The sequence below is a fragment of the Miscanthus floridulus genome, chromosome 4 (assembly GCF_019320115.1).
Source record: "Miscanthus floridulus cultivar M001 chromosome 4, ASM1932011v1, whole genome shotgun sequence".
NCBI lineage: Eukaryota > Viridiplantae > Streptophyta > Magnoliopsida > Poales > Poaceae > Miscanthus > Miscanthus floridulus.
The window spans coordinates 113,559,992-113,580,215 of NC_089583.1; the positions used below are offsets into that span (position 1 = coordinate 113,559,992).

Sequence of the window (20,224 nt, forward strand, 5' to 3'; positions counted from 1 at the left end):
TATAGGCTGGATTGGATTTTAGTTTCATTCCAAGAAAAAAAGATAGATTCAGATTTTAGCCTAAGCTACCTGCCTTTAAGAAATTAGAGAGAAAAATTCTGCTTGCTGAAGACAACAATGCCTCTATGTGAGATTAGTGTCCAACAACACAACGCCTGCATCATGGACCACGGGTGTGAGAATTCCTAGTAGGGTGGCTCCAAGTAACTGGTGAGATGGACATATAACTTGAAGCATTCACTGTCAAGCTGTCACTCTCACTCTGCTACCATCAGAATAAGAGGTGGTAGTGGTATAAAAATGCAGGGAACGCCGCAGTTATACACTGCACTGCTAGGAAGTATATACTTCTTGTTAGCCGTTCAGAGTATCAGTACAGAGATGCCAACATCACCAAGCCCTTGCATGACCCAGAACCACAGATAAGCTTGAGAGCTCAGGGATAATCGCCATGAACAATGAGAGAGAAGACCAAGAACCGGCAGCCGCCACGACCTCAGATTGGCTCGATGAGTCCATCGCCTTCCTAGCTGCCAACCTCGACCTCGGCTTTAACGACTATGGCTGGCTGTCGGCATCGGAAGCACAGGAGCAGCACGACGTCGGCAGCATGATCGTGGAGACGCTACCACCTACTGCTACAACCCTGCACCATCCAAGCCTGAACCTTGATACTAGCGTTGCGTCGTCGGCACCGATGACCTCGCAGCAGGAGCTTGGGCAGCCCAAGAAACGCAAGTCTCCTGGACACAGCAGCAGCCAACGACCCCATGTTGGCGGCGGTCAGCAAGAAAAGGGGGAAGCGAGCTGCGTCAGGTCGAAGCCGAGCAAGAAGGGGAGTGGCAAGGGTACCGCAGCAAATTCGGACAGGGAGGCGAGGTGGGCGGAGCAGCTGTTGAACCCGTGCGCGGCCGCCATCGAAGCGGGCAACCTCCCGCGCACGCAGCACCTGCTGTACGTGCTCGGTGAGCTGGCCTCCTTCTCCGGCGAACCCAACCACCGCCTGGCCGCGCACGGGCTGCGCGCCCTCACGCGACGCCTCCCGCAAGCCGTGGGCCAAGCGGCTGCGGCGACCGTGAAGATGCCATCTTGCGAGTGCCCGACGCCGGTGTTCTCCGGCGTCGACCCGCGCCTGTTCCGAGCCTCGCTCATCAGGTTCAACGAGGTCAGCCCATGGTTTGCCGTGCCGAACGCGCTCGCCAACTCCGCGATCGCGCAGGCCGCGTCGACGAAGGGTGCGGTGACCGAGCCCCTCCAGGTTCACGTCGTGGACATCGGTGTCTCGCACGGCGTCCAATGGCCGACGCTGCTCGAGGCGCTCACCCGCGTGCCCCGGGGCTCCACGCCGCCCTCCGTCCGCCTCACGGTCGCCGGCCCCACGGCCACACCACCCGTGCCCTTCTCCGCATCACCTCCAGGCTACGACTGCTCACCGCAGCTGCTCCGGTACGCCAAGTCCATCGACCTGGACCTCGGCATCGTCCAAGCGCCATGTTTGGACACCTTGCACGGCACTCTCACCCCCGGCGAGACCCTCATCGTCTGCCTCCAGTTCCGGCTCGGCCTCGCCACCGCCGACGAGCAAGCAGCTATACTCCGAACGGTCAGGGACCTCAACCCGGAGCTAATGGTCCTCACTGAGCTAGACGGCGGCGGCCGCCGCAGCGATTACAGCGCAGCCAGCGAGTTCGCGGCGAGGCTGGAGCTGCTTTGGAGATTCCTTGACTCGACGGCGGCGGCGTTCAAGGGGATGGATGCGGATGAGAGGCGGGTGATGGAAGCGGAGGCCGGGACAGCATTGGCGCCCACGGCGCGGCTGGGAGCGGCCGTGGGCGGGGGGAAGGAGTCGTGGCGGGCGCGTTTGGCCGCGGCGGGGTTCGAGGAAGCGGCGTTCGGGGGCGAGGCGGTGGAGACGGCGAAGGCGCTGCTGAGGAAGTACGATGGCGGGTGGGAGCTGGTGCCGCCGTCGTCGTCCGCGGCGGCAGCGGTGGGGCTCCGGTGGAAGGGTCAGCCCGTGTCGTTCTGCTCCCTGTGGCGGCCGGCGCAGGCCAGCCCAGAGCTGATGGGGCGTGGCGCATAAGCGACAAGGGGTTCATGGTGCATGTGCTGATGCGCGCGCGAGCTTTTCCCATGGTCTGGACTGGACTCGCGCCGAGAGCGTTAGACCAGCACGCGCGCGCCGGTGTAATGCATGATTACAACACGGTGGTTGGCACTCAAAAGTCTGAGACGGATAAGTGGTTTGTATCATTGTATGGGCGAGCCATAGGCACGACGACTTTTGCTGACTTCATTCTGCTTATAACAGTATGCATGTACAAAAGTCAGGCCTCTTTGGAATGACGAAATTTTCTCGCTAATCCTGGCAATTGAACTTTTTTTTATGAACGATTTGAGCATTGAACTTAGTCGTATGAATGAAATTCATGTAAGGTTGGTCACTCGCGCCGTGTCAGAAGGCGATGGCCGCCCCTTGTTGACCCTAGCGACACCGACGGCCCGCCCATAACCCCACCCTCAGCTATCGTCGCCACCATATTCGTCATCGTCCGGCCCGCACCATCCCACCAATCCATGACCGACCTATGCTACAGGCACAACTTTGTTCTAGGCAGCTAAGAGCACTCACAATGCAGAAACTATCATAGTTTCTATGTGCATTAATTATCCTACCACCTAAGCATTGCTGACGTGGCAAGCGATTTATTGAGGAGAGAGGAGGAAATTGTTTCTTAATAAAAAAACCATGTCTACACGAAGAGATATGATAAGTAGATGAGGAAGAGGGAAGATGTGCGATTAGGCAAAAGATTATTCTGTATAAACTATTCATTCGAAACGTAGTTTCTACATGCTATACATGGTTTCGGAGATGTCTTACTTCACGACTTCTTGACGATCAGACCCTTCTCTCCACCCCATTTGCTCCCCACTCTAGCGATCGACACGCGTCTGCCGCAATGCCATGGGCGCAACTGCTCTTGAGACCCACCTCAACCCTAACAGCCCTTTGCTCCTTTGCAACCGCGACGCTGCTAAAAGCCCGCTCCCTTCACCCACACATCCAATGTCGCGCAATATATATTGATTTGATCTCACGAATCATTCACCCTCCAGATATCACAACACAAACAAGAACATGCTAAATAGCATAAGAAACGACACATGCAAGCGTTCAATGGGGAAGAAATCTGTTGACAGATAAATAGCAATCCAATAACATATATTTCCCATTTCATCAACCTTGGAGGTGATACCAAACCAACAAAAAACTGCATTAATCAGGCAGAATGCGTCTTAAATTATGAACTCTCCCGGTGATCCTTGGGCCTGAATAACTACTCATATCGCGTTACAAAGAGGACTTTGGAGCTGGAAGCAAGAAGTTCAGGATTGCCTCGTTGAACCGCTTTGGATCCTCTTCCTGAGGCATGTGGCCAGTGTCCTTGAGGACCTCCAACCTAGCATTTGCTCCAAGTTTCCTGCATTTGCATTTTTCCTTTCGTAAGTTTTAAATGCCACACGTGAAATCAAACTGTACAAGGTGAGATCAGCATGTACTGACCTTGCCACTTCAAATGCTTTCTCGACAGGGAATATCTGATCATGCTCTCCCCACAACACAAGGACTTCCTGAAAGATTGGACAGATGTTGGGTAATAAGATCAAATATGGAATGGTAATAACTAATAATACGTTGCTGTTGCTAAGTATTTAGGAAGTACCTGGGGGAGAGGTGTAAGCTGGAATTTGTCTTTGTCACCCAGTGTTATCCCCTTGATTAGCTCCTTCTTCTCTTCTACTTTGTCGCTGTACAGATACTGCAGCAGAGTCTTACTGTTACTCAAATCTAGAGGTCGTAGTCATGCAATCATGCTGAGATCACAGAGGTAGTTCCTATCAATAAGTAACGGATTACTGTGTTGTGTTTCAGTCTCCAGAACCAAAGATAAGACTGCACTTCAGTACTTATTGAGTATATTGACATTATAATAGGAAATCTACTACTAACTTCAGCCACGGCCTGGATTTAGTAGGCCTTCCATTGTTGACGTTGACTACTCTCAAGTTCCAACTTCCAATTGAATCCAGAACCGGCTGTTGTACAATGCCAGCACCGTGGTCCTTTTCAAGACTGATACTGAACATGTGCAGTGGCTGTTCTTGTAATTGCAAAGAAATTACGATGGGGTAGCATACCAAAATATGTCAGCCGAGCTAGTACAATGGTTGTGTCTGCCCATTTGCCAAGCACTAGTTTGCCGTCAACGTCAACAAAGGAAGGCCTACTGAACGGACGTCTAGACGCTCTGAGGTCGGGGAAAAAGATGGCCGCGATGCCTGTCGTCGTTTGTTGGAATGCAGGTAGGCAGGCAGGCATGCAACGACGCGCTTGTACTGGTCACTGACCTGTACTGCTACTCTGCTAGTAGTTCTAGAAGGATCTAGCGGGCGTCCAGGATTGATTGATTGGAAGAGCGGCACGGCCGCAGGAACGGTTGGGAAACGAACGGAAGCTAGGCCGCGGCCGCTGGGAGTTGATGGCGATTCAGCGTGGCAGTTGGGAAACCCGGGAAGCGAGGATCCGAAGACGAGGAACCTGGCGTCAGAAACAAGAATTCCGATCCAGGGCCATGTCATCGCCAGGCGACGTGGCATGGCAGTTGGCACCGTCTCGACGTGACGTGGAGGCCAGGCCATCTGGCCATGCATGAATGCGACACTCCGATGCAACCGAGCAGCGAGCCAGATGGCCTAAAGGAAGGACTCGATCCCAACGCGACACGACGAGCACGCGAACGATCGAGCTTATTGTTTGACCGGAAGCACGATCGCATCTTCTATTTCTATCTAGTGCTTTGAGTTGTATAGTGTAGGAATTCAGGCATGGATCGAGGAGGAGTCTGCGGTTACCTGGACGAGATCGCGGAGCACGAAGCCCGGCGTGAAGCGGCGCGGGCGGTGGTAGGCGAGCTGCAGCAGCCGCCGCATCTGCTCCGGGGAGCGCGGCAGCATGACGTCCTCGACGCGCTCGGTGCCGCCGCGGCGGAGCAGGGCGCGGTCGTCGTTGGCAGCCTTGAGCAGGTCGGAGCTGGCGATGACCACCCGCTCCACCGCGGCGGGGCCCAGCAGCCGCGCCACGTGGTACGCCACGAACCCGCCGTAGCTGGTGCCGGCCACGGACACGCGCGCCGGCGCGCCCGGCGCCGGCGCCACTACGGCCGCCACGAGCTTCGCCACCGCCTCCGCCTGCTGCGCCTCGGAGACCCGCCCGGCGCCGGGCGCCGACGTGGTGGACGAGCCGCCGAAGAAGAGGAGGTCCGGGACGATGAGGCGGAACCGGCGCGAGAGCGGGCCCACCTGGCGCCGCCACTGCCACGTCGCCGGGGGCCCGAAGCCGTGCAGGAGCACCAGGACGGGGCGGGCGTCGCCCTCGCCGTCATCGGCGGCGCCCGGCGAGAAGCGCCAGCAGTGGACCGTGGTGGCGCCGCCGTCCAGCGGGACGGAGGCCTCGACGAGGCCCGCCGCGGCGAAGCGGCGCCGAAAGTAGGCGTCCAGCAGCGGCGCGATGCCCAGCGTCGGCATGGCGTGGCGTGGCGTGGGTGCAGGGCGGCGGGTAGCGGCGTCCCTGTACCTGGATCGAGAGGTGGGTTGGTGTCATTACGGACGGGCGGGAGTCCGGATGGATGAGACAGATTATAAATGGAGACCGTCCGTGCACTTTACAATTAATGGCACATGTTCTTTTGGTTTCTGGTCTTCTGGAGATGTACTACTCGTATAAATTTCGCTGGTGCAGTGGACAGAGCTTGGACGATGAGTAGATATACGTAGCAAAAGGTTACTTTCAAAAAAATTTACGTAGGCCACCTCCAAATTTAAGTTTTTTCACTCTCTCTCCATTACATCAATTTTTAGCCGCTTGCATGAAGTATTAAATGTAGGTAAAAAAAATAACTAATTGCACAGTTTAGTTCGAAATCACGAGATAAATCTTTTGAGCCTAGTTGGTCTACGATTGAACAATATTTACCAAATAAGACGAAAGTACTACTATTCATCGGGTTGAAATTATTTGCAATCTAAACATGGCCGTAGCAAAAGGGAGTTTGCAAATGTCACGATCACGAATCACGATTGATCACGTGTGTGGTGTTTACAGTTTACCAGAAGATCGAATTTTATCTTTGGGTAGGGAAGAGCATTGAACAGATTGTGTCTTCACAAGCGGTCAAAGCGGACGGAAAATATCAAACGAACATGAGTTCATGTGCACTACTACTCCTATACAAGTACTCTTTTCAAATTCTAAGTTGTTTTGTCGTGTATCCAGACATAACATATATCTAAATACATAGCAAGATTTATTGTACCTTGAAAAGACAAAACAAATTATAATTTGGAAAGAAGAGGAAGTACATAGAATAGAAAGTATATAAAATATGGAATTGGAAAGAAGAGGGAGTACATAATTTGAAACGTGAAACGAGAATTTAAGGTGTTATTTTATTGAACGTAAATGTTCCCAAATCGGGAACATAGACGTCCCGAAACGAGGAATGTGACCATGTTCTAAGTTTCCGGCTGCTAAGCTCGGAAGCTAATTAAGATGGCACTTAAAAAATTTCTCACCCAACTACATGTCGTTTATATTATTATTATTATTATTATTATTATTATTATTATTATTATTATTATTATTATTATTATTATTATTATTATTATTATTATTATTATTATTATTATTATTATTATTATTATTATTAGCCCCGCTCGCTTATCTTAAAAATGGCTTGTTCGGCTTCTTTTTTTAGCTGAAACAGTGTTTTTCTCTCACAACAATTCAGCCGGAACAATGTTTTTCAACCAGTTTCAGCCAAGTTTCAAACAAGCGAACGGGGCCATTATCATCATCGTAAAAAATCACGTGTCAGTTCACAGTGGCAGGAAAGTACGGATTCAGCATGTTCATAGATGCGCGCAGGTATTTAACATGGCAACAAACATTGGTATTTTAAATCGGCAAGTTCCAGTTTTCATGATTCTGGAGTCTGAATAGGAATTGAGAGTCTCGGTTATTTCGCACTGGTACATATACTAGCATATCTCATTCCCTGAACAGGTGCGCGCTCTTTAGTTTGTATAAACTCTCATGCAACAACATATGCTGAATAAACCAGGTAGATCATATATGCAACTAACACAAGCGCAAGCGGCAAGCCAATAAGGCAAGCCCATGACCAACCGTTGATTTTCAGCTTTCATCTTCGCTGTCTGGCAGCTGCAGCTAGCAGTCATGGCATTGAGCCGGGGTCTCCCTGCTGCTGCTGCTGCTTGCTAGCACTGACAGTCCGCCACTGTGTTATTTCTAAATCCCGGAATCAGGATCAGAACCATCATCATCATTCTCGGTTTCCTCAACCTTGATCAGCCCCGCCAGCATAACGGGACGAACAAGTAGGTAGTTCTGGCTCAGCATTGTGTCCTCAGGAGTCATGAGGGAGGAGAGGGATCGATCCAGGAGGATCAGTAGGCAGTAGCCATGCGCAGAGGGGTGGCATTCCTGCTACGTGCCAGTTCAAAGATCCAGTCCAAAGTGGAGACATTCGTCAGGTTACGACAAACCTACAATCCACGAGCCAACTTTACTTCAAAGATGGTTCTTTTACAAAAGAAAAAAGGTGTGACCCTACAAAGGTCGTGAAAAGATCATTAGGTGGGCAACTCAGCGAGGAAACTTTTCGGAATTTCGTGGCCCTTCCTTCTAGAAACAGGGGAAGCGATAACAAATCTGCCATGCACCAGCAACAACCGTCTTGGCTTCTGTGTTTGAGATCCCAGGAATTCATCAGCTCCAGAATTGCGGAAAAGCTTGAACTGCATGTCTGAAACTCTGATTATCTGGTGTTCTTGCAAATACCGGCCAGGTGCACAAGATCAACTGCAGACACCGATACAAGACACTGAACGATGGATAAACAGACCTATACATCCACAGTTTTCCCGTCAAAAGGCTCCCTACTTCGACGCGATTCCGCCGATCCGTGAGTAAAGATTCAGAAATGCGCAGGGATTCAAACACCAGGAAACGTGTAGGCGTAATCAAGCAACCTAACAGTTTCCTCAACACAATGGAACGGTGTATCGGGATTGCTCGGGGCTACCTTGCGGCTTGGCGGTCCAGGGGAGAACGCGGACTTGGCCCGGATGGCGAGGCGCACGTCAACGGCCATTCGGCCTCGAGCGAATGAGCGATACCTGCCGGCGTGGTCGGCGTAGGCCCTGGCCTCGCTGAGCACATCGCCGGGGAAGCGGTGGGCGTGCTCCTCCAAACGGCACAACACCGGCGAGTCGTACTAGTATGCGTCGTACGGCGGCGGCCATTAGGGCAGTGAGAGGGAAAATGGGGCGTATGGCGGGGTGACAGTGACACATGTTTGAGTATTCCGATTACTATGGAATAAGTTCTATATTATATTTAGCAGCACATGCCAACAACGACGCTTTGGCCGAGTGGTTAAGGCGTGTGCCTGCTAAGTACATGGGGTTTCCCCGCGAGAGTTCGAATCTCTCAGGCGTCGTATACTTTTTGAATTTTTTTTCTTTTTGCAAAATATATATTTTCTCCTTCCCTCTCGTCTCTTCATTGCTTCACTTTTCAAATTTTATCAGGTTCCTTCACTTTCCAAATTTTAACAGGTTCCTTCACTTTCCAAAAATTTATAACTAAGTAAGAAAAACATATACAGTTTGGTCTGAAAAGAATAGGCCAAATTTCACCATTGGCTGAGTTATTTTTTTCCTGAACCGAAAAGGAGCAGGAGCTCTGCCTTGCTTTAGAGATCGGAGAAGAAGAAAAAAAGTGCAAATAGAAAGTTTAGCACGAGACAAAAAGGCAGTGCCAGCGCTCGGACGTCTGGACGCTCGCGCTTGCACTCCGTTCCCCCGCGCACCTGCGTCGCAAGCCCGCCTACGCGGGCCACGCCACCCGACTGTGCGTGGGGAGTCTCCGCTCACGCCCCCTCCGCTTCTCACGCGCATGCACGCGGCCAACAGCTGCAACAAGTGACTAGCAGGTGTGGCTACACCAGCATCCAGAAGAGGGGGAGGGTGCGGCGGATGCCCAGCCAGCACTGGGAGGAGGAAACACCAAGGCGAAGGTGAGGCAGCAGAAAAGCGAAGACAAAGATGTAACACCCGATCTATTTTGAAACATTCGGATACAACACTTGCAACATACGTCTGAAAAGCAGATGTAACACATGAAACATGCATCTGAAACACTAGCTGCAACACCAGATCTACTTTTGAAACATCTAGATAAAACGCTTGCAACATACGTACGAAATAGTTGAAACACTCGAAGCATGCGTGTGAAACACTTGAAAAAAAAACAACTAAAACACTTCATATGTGTGAAAACATACGCCACATCCAGATGAAACACTTGTGTCTGGAAAACAAGATGAAACATTTCGAACATACGTGTATAGCCACTGCAACATTCCGGTCTACTTTTGCAATATCTAGATGAAACATTTGCAACATCAAGAATGAAACATCTGAAAATATTTGAAACATACTCTTGCAACATGGGCTTTGCTCGAACAAATGGAGGCACGCTGGCGCGGAGGTCGACAGCGGCACATGGACCTCACTGTGAGGCAGCGGCACGGGCAACTCGCCAGCTGGCGCGGTGTCACGCGAATCTCGTCGCCCTCGCATGCTTGCTGGAGCATCCGTCGTGGAGGCTCGCTGGCTCGGTGGAGGTGGCCGCGGTGAGCGGGTTGGCCATGGCGAGGAGGCAGCGTGGTGGAGGCGGGCAAGGCAGACTGTGCCCGGTGGGAAATGCGGCGCGGAGGAGGCAGCACGGTGGGGGACCGGCGGCGGCGAGGCAGAGTGTGGTGGGCGGATGGGTATGGCGACGCCGGGAGGAAACGGCGCAGCAAGCATCGGGGCGCGCAGACGAGACAAGCGGATAGGGTCGCTGGACGAGCGGCGCGTGCGGAAGCGAGACGTCTACTGTACGGACATCTTAATTATATCATTATCGCAGGACAAAATGTCTTTTTTGCTGCTAAAAACCGTAAGCACACCGTCGTTGGTGATACACTGTCATTTCCTGAGCTAAAACTCTGCATCATGTATTTACATGCTATCTTCTTTTGACTTTAATGAGGATACCATATGTCACACATATCGGTTACAGAGCTTTGATGACTCTTTCTCATTTCTATTTTGTTTAAACAGGGGAATCTAAACTTCAGATGATTTACATGGGTCCACGTCATGTATTTACAAGGTAGGGTGTTCTCCGGCTGTCAGGATTGAGAAACGGCGAGACGGTGATCAAACTTTTGGTGGAACTCCCTCGTGTAACCTCTGCATTTGCATGGGGTTGAAGGAATCAGTTCAAGCACGTCGCCCATTTTTAGCTCCTGGTTCCAGTTGTGGACGACATGGCTGTTCAGCCTCAGCCTCAACGGCATCCCGGAGTTAGAGGACCTATTCAGTAGGTCCACTATCGTCCAATGTTGGGGGATTTCTTGCACTGACATCTGTAAACAGATAAAAAAATTACTTTTATGGTTAATCAGAAGGTACAACATCAAAAGATAAGAGATACCTTTTCATTCTCCAGAAGTATTACTAGTACTGGCCCTTTGTGATCGCATTGTTTCGAGTAAGACGACAGACAGGCATCAGAGTGAGATGGAATAGTGTGCGTTTCCTTTGATGAAGCGTCACGTGCAAGTGATGAAGGATGGTCTGTGTTCAGAGTTTGACAGTGCCATGTAATAACCCATCTAACCCACTCAACCATTTCAGAAACAGAGGTGCAGCAACTCCTAGCAGCAACTTCCTTATATCTCCAATGAGCAGCAATTCCAAACTCTGCCTGCAAATGCATGTCCCTCGTACGAATTTGGATTTCAAGTGGCAGCGTTTCTTCGGTGAGAACAACTGTATGCAGGGACTGATATCTACAAGTTAGCAAACATTCTTCAGTAAGCATTGTGGATTACATTATTGCATATTATTCTCTTCGTTCCAAATTATAGTTCACTTGTATTGTTTCAAAAAAAATCACTTTGGCTTTCTCCTAAGTGAAACTTGTCTAACTTTAACCAAATTTTTGGAAAAATATATTAATATCTACAAGTTCAAATAAATGCACCATCAAACATATTTCATAGAAAGTTTAATTAAACAAAATTTGATGTTATAAATGTTGATGCATTTTTCTATAAACTTGGTTGGAGTTAGAGAAGTTTGAATTAGGACAAGCCAAAGTGAACTATAATTTGGAATGGGGGGAGTAATATCCTATTATGAATCAGTAGCATGAATTTACAAAGTAGTACCTGTTGGGTTTGGGACTGTTGATATAATCTTTGAACTTGCCAGGAATTCTAGGCCATAGGTGATGGATAATCTCTAACGCAGCAAAACAATCAGCCTTGTCCTCAAGAATAACACGCACCCCATGTATATCATAAATTTCATCCATGACCAGCTTCTTCCTAAAATGAAGTGGAATCACATGAGCACATTCAATGATATATTTCAGGCTCCCATCTTCATCAGATTGTTCAGTAAAGCTTGGTCAGGACTCTGTTACAAGGGAGAACAAATTGTAGGACTACATAACAATAGAAATAATTTTGTTCTGTTCATTCTAGTGGTACAAATGAAAATAAAAGAGCACAGTACTCCCTGTTACCTTGCCATCTTGCTGTAGATGCTGTACAAGCTCTTGTGTCTCCCATATATGGCATAATAGGATAGTCCTCTCACCTGAAGGGCTTGTTCAAGTCGCCTTGTTGCAGCTGCAATCAAATCTCTGTTGTAGAACTCAGTAAGGCTTGTTGACAGTTCATCAAATTTATCTGGGCAAAGATACTTGAAGCAAAGGTTTTCAAGCTGTTCCTTCCAATTCAAGATGCCCAACTGATTCGCCAAGGGAGCAAATATCTCCAGTGTTTCCTTTGCAAAGCTCTGCTGTTTGTTCTTGGGCAAAGAATCCAGAGTCCTCATGTTGTGTAGCCTGTCAGCAAGTTTAATGAGCACAGCTCTGGCATCTTCCATTGCAAGGAAGATTATACGTAATCTGTCAGCTTCATCAATTCTACTGGCTGTATCATTTCTACGAGCCAGTTTGCTCAGATGACTAAGCTTTGAAACCTAAAGAAAGGCAACAATACTATTGTTTAGTGATTTACTCAAATGAGACAATATCCTCATCGTCTCCAAAAGAATAAACCAAGATGTCACAAGCAACTGAAGTTTCCTCAATATATATTAGGCGTGAATGTTGACTTTAGACAACCTACATATCGTTTGTTAGCAGAACAAACAACAGCAAAAAACTTCCATATCCCAAATAAATTGGTGTAACACCATAATCTAAGGATTCTGTCAACAAAGAAAACGAAAGGGAAAGAATGGAAAACAAATAAAACACCATACAGCACCATGCTGATTAGATCTGCTAACCCACCAGGGACTGATTTTACATTACTGAAAGATAAGTCATTCCCAGATTCAGCAAGTGCCCACTATAATAATATAGAGGTGATAGTAACGTGATACCTAACTAGGATAGACATAACAAGAATCCTTTCTAGAAGCTCCATGAACAAAGTAACAACCGATAAGTTCTGTCAGTCACAGTTAGAGATCTAGCAGCACGCAATCCCTACAAAGCCAATAAATACCAGAATAAAACTAGAGGGGTCCGTGAGAAGGCTTCTTTGTAGAACTGCAGTCGTTTGTGATCTGATCTTGCACTCCTGCGCCACTTATGTTACGCTCAAGTGCAGGGCATCGATGACATACTCTGGTATAGTGGTATTTTTTATGTTGTGGTCAAAATGTGGAATAATAATGCTACCTGCAATAAGGGGGTTTTACCAGCAATACCACATTCAACAAGGTTACTGTAGCATATAGTTAAATTACATTATCTAAAACCAAGAAATCATTATCGCCAGTGCTCAGTCAATCATATCGAAAGGGATCAAAGTAATTACCCCTTTGACAAGGTCGGCGACACCGGCACCAAAATGCTCGGAGATGAAACCGTAGCCCAGCCCCGCGTCATCAACCGTGTCGTGCAGCAGGCCGGCAGCGACGACGGCAGGGCCGGCGCCCAGCTCCGCGAGCAGTGCCGCCGTCTCCACGCAGTGCTGTAGGTACGGGTCGCCGCTCGCGCGCACCTTACATTGGGCAACCAATCGCGCATTCAAGCAAACGCAGTTCCGTCACTTCAGCAGCTTGGAGTGCAGACCATGACCGAATAAATGCAAATGCGAGCAACCGGGACACGATCGCGCACCTGGCCTCGGTGAGCCGCCTCTGCGGCGGCGAAGGCCCTCCGCACGAGCTCGTCGCTGAAGATGGCGTGCCGCGACTGTGCGCCGGCTATCAGCGCCGCGGACTGGCCGTCTCCGCCCAGCGCCACGGCGGCGCGGGCTCGCCTGGCAGACGCGGAGCCCCGGCACGGGGCCCGGGATTCGAAGGAGTCGGCTGAGCGCGAGAGAGACAAGTACGGCGGACTCCGGCTCGCCCGCAGCTCGCCGGCGGCCGGGGCGCCGCGAGCGGCCAGAAGCTCCAGCGACGGCGCGGGTGGCTGCGGGGCAAGGCGGGGGTGGGGGCGGCACGTGACCGGGCAGGCAATCGACGGTGTCATGGCTCGCCGGCGGTTGGCGGCCACGCGAATGGAGGCTGACTGGCTTGCAGGCGAAGGAGTGGAGAGGCGATGCAAGAGGCGTCGTGGAAAATGATTTTGGGAGTTGGGCTTCCTAGTTTCGCGCGTGGTTACTATAGCCGGGGGGAAGTTATCGCTCATTTGCTCTTTGGCCCTCGTGTTTTATCCGTTTGCTCTCTACAGTCTACACCTTAGAAATGCTAATACTACTTCATATTCTGCCCTCTCCTCGTTTTGAATTATAAGTTTTTTTTTATTTATAACGTGTCTAGATATGTTATTGTATCTAAACGTCTAACAAAATAGATGTATCAAATGAGTCAAAGAGGCCTATAATTTATAACAGGGGAGTATAAAATATGTTGTATAAAACTTGATGTTTTGGAGCAATTCAAGGGTACCTGTGCAAGAATGCGAGATGGTGTTGCGTGCAAAATGCAACCGAGAAGAACAGCACGAGGACATCACTCGGATTAGTAGAAAACGGGATGAGAACGACGGGTAGAAACTACGCCCCGGTTCGTCAACAAGCATGACTGCAGGAAGCGCGTCCCAAAACGGCAAAACGTGCCTATGGCACGTGGGCCCCAGCGTCCAAGTGTGACGCACCGCACGGCGGCCGTCTCGGCGGGAACTGGGAACGGACAAAAACTGAGGGACACACACGGGTTCGGTTCCTTGTGCGTGCGGGGGAGGGTTTGCGTTGCCGGCTCAGCAAGGCTGCAGAGAGAGGGTGCCGGGTGCGGGGCTGCGGTGTGCGCCTGTGCCGTTCAGCGTCTGCCGTGTCAGTTCTCGGAGCCGCCGTGCGTGATTCAGCAGGAGGAAACACCCAAATGGATTACTGATTTTAAACATTTTCTAAACGAAAATAATAAAGCTAATTTATTTCCTAAATTTATAAATATTTTATTTTAAATAAACTAGAATCTAAGTATTTCTAAAAATATAATATAATTTATGTGTGAGTAGTCATTTAGAGTTATTGGTTTTCATTTATTTCTAGTACTAGCATTTTATTGCTCGCAATCATGTTCATGATTCAATTAAATTGTTGTTTTGCATTATATTATTCCACCGGAGCGTAGAGATTGAAATCATCTTCTCTACCGAAAATGGTTCAACATTCAACCCATTCATCAGAAAAATATGGGGAACTGCAAGTGTGATCCACCCATTGAGAGCCCCTCCGAGGGCTCCTCTGCACGGGCACCATCAGTGGAGCCGAAGCACTTCGGCCGGAGCCCAAAAAAGCAACTCCGCCTTCCTACAGTGAAAATGGCTATGATTCCTCTTCGATGGGTGTAGAAGCGCTTCTCTACGTCGTGTCATTTGGTAGAACTACTCCGACTTCGGTGCCGGAGTTGTCGATGGAACTAGAACCATAGTCGGACCAAACTGGTCCGAAATCTCATAACAACGACAATGAACAATAACCATTCCACATTCCTATTCCCTTCCGGGAAGCGGGAACATGGCTGCTATTGCTAAGCAGACACCCGCATCAACAAGGCAACTGACGAACAAGCAAAGCATCACCTACCTCACACAGAGCTGCAATCTAAGGCTGAAAAACTGATGGCTGAGATATGTGATCTTTGGGAGCTTGTAGATCAAGAGGGCGCCTTCAAATGTCCATCAAAAGCCTCTGTGTTTTCCATGGGACTATCATTACATTCACAACCGGACGATCAAATCATTAAGAAGAGACGCGATTGACCCAAACTTTGGCGAACATCACACAGCTTCTGATCAAATTACAGTGGGAAATAAATAGAAAGGATGATGAGAGGAGAAATATCAAGGAGATCTTTGCAGGAATGCAGAAACCAAGGGATTTGGTTCAGGCGTATGATGAACACATCGGGGAAGAACAGAGAGGAGGGTTAAGGTAGTTCGGCCCACATTACGTGGCCCATGTGAAGTAGGCCCAGCCAAGACTAGCCAAAGCTGCTAAGCATCACTGACTTGCTTAGCCACTCCTATATGCCGCCTACGCCGTCATCAAACAAGAAGACATTTGGAGATGGAGGTGAGAATTATGTACGAGTAACACGAGAAGAGACATTTGGAGATGGAGGTGAGGCATTATGTACGAGAGTAACACAGGAAGGAGACAGGAGACATTTGGAGATGGAGGTGGCGTGGGCAGGGACAACAGGTTCCTGCAGGAAGATGTTACGTACAAACTAGAGGGGTCACCGCATCAGGACGATGATAAACGAAGACCATATGCAGCCTGTTCGTTTCGGCTTATTCGCTCGTATCTGGCTTATAATCCACAGCTTGAACAATGTTTTTCTCTCGTACCAAACTAGCCAGCAGTACTTTCAGCCATCAATTCAGCCAAAAAGAACAGGCTGATGCTCAGCAGTCAGCGAGTGCTCAGCAGTCGGCAAGGTGGTAGTTACCAGAATACAGGGGATCATCACTTCATCAGCGGAGATTTAGGTATGGGAATGAGAACGTTCATGAGGGAGTGCCATCCATGATGTGCTACAAACGCAATAAAGGACCGCCACAAATCATAGTGCACCAATCGCTTATTGCCACCACAAAACGATCCACGGTAATCTCACGCAAGAAAGACGAGATCACAGTTGGATGCAGCGACCCAAACCCATCCACAAGATCACAACCAACAAAAGCATACACAAAAATAAACATTTTTTCAATGTGAAATTGAAAGGTTGGAATGACACTTCCAGAAAATGAGAAAAAGAGCATTTTTCATCAACACAGATTCAGGTGTAAAGGCTATTGAGGAAGCAACAAATACGGAATAAGCCAAATGTTGCAACACAAAATAAGCATTATGCAGTATTGTGGATTTATACACGAAACACGTTTAGTATCAAAAGTAAAGTATCCTGGACAGCCTAGTAACTTGCAATACTGAGGACTGAAGAAATACACCTGAGGCTTATTTCACTTGTCATGCTGGTCTAGTTTATAAGCATTATGCATGGTCTAGTTTATAAGAGCAAGCAACAGTACAATGCAAAAATTTTATAACTTCTATGACTTCCACTCCAATCCATCGTACAAAAGACAATGCACCAATGACCATTTACACGGAAGAAACAAATCACCCATGACCATTTACACGGAAGAAACAAATCACACGGAAGAAACAAATCACCCATGACCATTTACACGTAAGAAACAAATCACACCACGATGACATCAATCATAGCAACAATATATCTGAAACATTTCATATGAACATGCATTACGGAAGAAACAAATCACACCACGATGACAGCAATCATAGCATCAATATATCTGAAACATTTCATATGAACTTGCATTGCTAAATGCAAAAATCCCAATGCACCGAAACATTTCATATGAACTTGCATTCTTGCATTGCTAAATGCAAATATCCCAATGCCCCCTGTGTCTCACCGAGCAGGGGCTTTGCTAAATGCAAATATCCCAATGCACCCTGTCTCACCGATCAGGGGCCTCATCATTTATTAACAAGGAAAAAGTCCAGCATTACCAAAATGCAACACAGTAATGGTAAACTGTGATGTTGTATTTGCCGTGGAATCAATGCTAAAGACTCTGAGGCTACCAAATCTTGGCATAAATATATCTCATGCAACAGTAAATTACCAGTGAAATTATTCATGGCACACTACACATTTGCAAGGCCTAAGGCTACAAGCATCACTAAAACTAAGACTTCCAGGTCATGAAAATATAAGTAGCAGGCGCAACTCAGAGAATCGCATCAAGTTTATTAGTCTATAAGACTGATGAACACACAAACCTAAAATAGGTAGCAAAAATCAGCCTCCAATAAAGTCCCTATACGGGAAATCTATTTTGGGTTGCTTGAGAGGCTTACCCAAATATGGACATCATCTCTCATAGAAACCCATTTGCAGAAAGGATTCTCTTTTAGGTCTTGTTGTTAGAGAAGATGCCGAATAGGTATTGAACATTTTGCCTGTAGCGCTACCAAAGGACAAATGGGTCTTGTATTTTGGGCATTGTTGTAGGAGATAGCCTACTAATGAGTAGAGAACAATCTACAGCACAAGGTTCAACAACACACGTATCTCACATCATTTCTAACAATCTTGTAGCGCAAACACAGTTACGAATTTCACAACACCGAAGATCCCACAACATGCATCATAAATCAATTGCACGGATAAAAGTAGAACAATTTGGTAGCACAGATAGCTTTAATATATCTGAAATATTTGATATGAACTTGCATCAAAATCCTCATAAGCACTGTCCCAACAGGCAGCAGACACAGATTTAAAAACTACAAGTCTTCTTAACACAAATAGCTGAGACAGGAAAGCACTACTAGTTCAGATATAGATCTCAAAACCAAGAGGCGAACAAGGACTGAAACCTAGGCGGTGAGCACGACGGCGCCGCCGGCGGCCTTGATCTTCTTCTCAGCGACCTTGGAGATGAGCTTGGCCTTGACGACGATGGGCTTGGGCGGCAGCACCCCCTTCCCGAGCACCTTGAAGTAGCCGAACTGCGTGACGTCGATCTGCGGGGCCTTGTCGCCGCCGGCCTCCGCCGCCTTGTCGGCAGGCACCATCGACCAGAGGCGCTCGATGTTGACCGCGGGGCAGTAGAACTTGTTGCGGAGCTTGTGGAAGTAGCGCATGCCAACCTTGCCGAAGTAACCCGGATGGTACTTGTCGAAGAGGATGCGGTGGTGGTGCATGCCACCGGCGTTACCGCGACCTCCCGGGTGCTTCCGGTGCTTGCCGATACGGCCGTGCCCGGCGGACACGTGGCCGCGCTTCTTGCGGTTCTTCTTGAAACGCGTCGTCATCGCCGCCGCCGCCGCTCGCCGCCTACTTACCTGGGCAGCGCCTGGGAGGGGAGTAGTGGAGGCGGGGGAGGGAGTGGAGGAAACCCTAGGAGCTGGGAATGGCGTGGTCTTATAAGGCAGGCGTCTGATGCGGCCGCCGTTGGATGTCGGACGGGGGAGCGGGAGCCGTTGATGAGGCCTCTCTAGGGTTTTGCTCTGGGGTGTGACGGGATGTTGAGCTGGGCCTGGATCTGGTGGTGGTGATCGCTTGATCTGGGCTTTCAACTGTTTCCAAGGAATGGCCTTATTATGTTCATTCATCTCGATTGCAATTCGGCCCAAGTTGCAGAAAAGAGGAAAGGGGAAGAAAAAAGAGACTTTTCCCTGTGTGCCCTTATAAAAGATCGTAATTCTCTGTGTGCCCCTGAAAAAATTCAGCGGTCTTCAGCGCCACTACTTCAACTTTTTCGTGTCATCCATGCCACTTCCGTCAGTTTGGGCTCTAACGCCGTTAAACTGCAGGTGTGAAAAGACGAAAATGCCCTTAAGTTCAAATATGTTATTAATTTTTTTTAGCATCTTAACGACTTCAAATGAAAAAACTCAAAACTAGAAAGTTGTAGATCTCGTCGAGATCTATAATTTTCATATAATTTTTTTTTTCATTTAATTTCGCAAAAAAAATAATATGATTTTTCTAAGATATATTAATCATATCAAATCATATTTTTTTTGCGAAATTAAATGAAAAAAAAAATTTATATGAAAATTATAGATCTCGACGAGATCTACAACTTTCTAGTTTTGAGTTTTTTCATTTGAAGTCGTTAAGATGCTCAAAAAAAATTAATAACATATTTGAACTTAAGGGCATTTTCGTCTTTTCACACCTGCAGTTTAACGGCGTTAGAGCCCAAACTGACGGAAGTGGCATGGATGACACGAAAAAGTTGGAGTAGTGGCGCTGAAGACCGCTGAATTTTTTCAGGGGCACACAGGGAATTACGATCTTTTATAAGGGCACACAGGGAAAAGTCTCAAGAAAAAAGGGGACTGCTTTTGCTCTGAGTGTGTGATTCTCGATCCAGCTGTTTCTCCCTGTCATGATGCAGCGATGCCACGTTCGCGTGAGGAGTGACAACTGACACAGCGCAATTGCGATCGCCAAGGCGAAGCTCACGCTCTCCGTGGCCATTTTTGTCACGGTCACCGTGAGCCTTGGTTTGAGAGTACGTTGCCAATTTGATAGTCTTTCTAGGCTCAACTAGGGACCGAAAACATCTAGGTCTCTAGTTGGATTTCGGTGATTATGACTAACGTGTGCTTTACAGAGGTAATTTAAGTTAGGTCATGGTAATGGCAATTGATTGGACAATTATGGTTTTCACGCCTCCGTCGATGGAATTCGTTTCGGTTTTTAAATGATGGACGGCAAGGTTAAAGACGGCCAGTTCTAAGTGTCATTTGGAGTTGAAGTGACACGTATAGTAGTTTAGGACTTCGTTTTTTCTTTGGCCGTACTATTAAGGGGGGTATGGACTAGTAGCTTGACCTAGGTGAGTCTAGTGGGTTAGGTGTAGTGCACACTTATCAAACCTAGCACTATGTAGCTCAGGAATAGCCCTAAGATTAATTGGAGTCAACTTCATTCACATAGGATTTCGTGTTGGAAGTGAATGGATGATCAAATGTCTGACCGGACGCTGGCCTGATTGTGACCG

At 48.3% G+C, this 20,224-nt stretch overlaps 4 protein-coding genes and 1 non-coding gene across 5 annotated transcripts; 2 read left to right on the forward strand and 3 right to left on the reverse strand.

The window, feature by feature from the left end:
• Window positions 1–451: 451 nt before the first annotated feature.
• On the forward strand, window positions 452–2,080 carry LOC136549115 (protein NODULATION SIGNALING PATHWAY 1-like). The gene has a single exon (XM_066540405.1). The coding sequence runs from the start codon at window positions 452–454 to the stop codon at window positions 2,078–2,080; it is 1,629 nt and encodes a 542-aa protein (XP_066396502.1).
• A 1,110-nt stretch (window positions 2,081–3,190) lies between these two features.
• LOC136552690 (uncharacterized) lies at window positions 3,191–5,682 on the reverse strand. Its single transcript, XM_066544253.1, has 4 exons — window positions 4,915–5,682; window positions 3,726–3,821; window positions 3,566–3,633; window positions 3,191–3,482 (listed from the first exon to the last, which is right to left on the reverse strand). The coding sequence occupies exons 1-4, from the start codon at window positions 5,584–5,586 to the stop codon at window positions 3,353–3,355; spliced, it is 966 nt and encodes a 321-aa protein (XP_066400350.1). The 5' UTR covers window positions 5,587–5,682; the 3' UTR covers window positions 3,191–3,352.
• A 2,818-nt stretch (window positions 5,683–8,500) lies between these two features.
• Window positions 8,501–8,582, forward strand: TRNAS-GCU (transfer RNA serine (anticodon GCU)). Its single transcript has one exon. It is a non-coding gene; the product is annotated as a tRNA-Ser (tRNA).
• Window positions 8,583–10,138: 1,556 nt separating this feature from the next.
• On the reverse strand, window positions 10,139–13,790 carry LOC136550373 (probable GTP diphosphokinase RSH3, chloroplastic). The gene is made up of 6 exons (XM_066541921.1): window positions 13,340–13,790; window positions 13,035–13,220; window positions 11,726–12,186; window positions 11,367–11,525; window positions 10,628–10,985; window positions 10,139–10,559 (listed from the first exon to the last, which is right to left on the reverse strand). The coding sequence occupies exons 1-6, from the start codon at window positions 13,691–13,693 to the stop codon at window positions 10,323–10,325; spliced, it is 1,755 nt and encodes a 584-aa protein (XP_066398018.1). The 5' UTR covers window positions 13,694–13,790; the 3' UTR covers window positions 10,139–10,322.
• A 4,090-nt stretch (window positions 13,791–17,880) lies between these two features.
• Window positions 17,881–18,611, reverse strand: LOC136550374 (large ribosomal subunit protein uL15x-like). Its single transcript, XM_066541922.1, has one exon. It carries the CDS (start codon window positions 18,522–18,524, stop codon window positions 18,087–18,089), a length of 438 nt encoding a protein of 145 aa, XP_066398019.1. The 5' UTR covers window positions 18,525–18,611; the 3' UTR covers window positions 17,881–18,086.
• Between the last annotated feature and the right edge of the window lie 1,613 nt (window positions 18,612–20,224).

Bases quoted from the DNA above. Each gene is read 5' to 3' on its own strand.
- LOC136549115 (XM_066540405.1), top strand. From the start codon at position 452: ATGAACAATGAGAGAGAAGACCAAGAACCGGCAGCCGCCACGACCTCA.
- LOC136552690 (XM_066544253.1), bottom strand. From the start codon at position 5,586: ATGCCGACGCTGGGCATCGCGCCGCTGCTGGACGCCTACTTTCGGCGC. The intron at 3,634-3,725 runs GTACTTCCTAAA...CCAATCTTTCAG, and splicing joins AGCTTACACCTCTCCCCCAG to GAAGTCCTTGTGTTGTGGGG. The intron at 3,483-3,565 runs GTCAGTACATGC...ATGCAAATGCAG, and splicing joins AAAGCATTTGAAGTGGCAAG to GAAACTTGGAGCAAATGCTA.
- LOC136550373 (XM_066541921.1), bottom strand. From the start codon at position 13,693: ATGACACCGTCGATTGCCTGCCCGGTCACGTGCCGCCCCCACCCCCGC. The intron at 13,221-13,339 runs GTGCGCGATCGT...GCCCAATGTAAG, and splicing joins AGGCGGCTCACCGAGGCCAG to GTGCGCGCGAGCGGCGACCC. The intron at 12,187-13,034 runs GTAATTACTTTG...GCCTTTCTTTAG, and splicing joins TCGCCGACCTTGTCAAAGGG to GTTTCAAAGCTTAGTCATCT.
- LOC136550374 (XM_066541922.1), bottom strand. From the start codon at position 18,524: ATGACGACGCGTTTCAAGAAGAACCGCAAGAAGCGCGGCCACGTGTCC.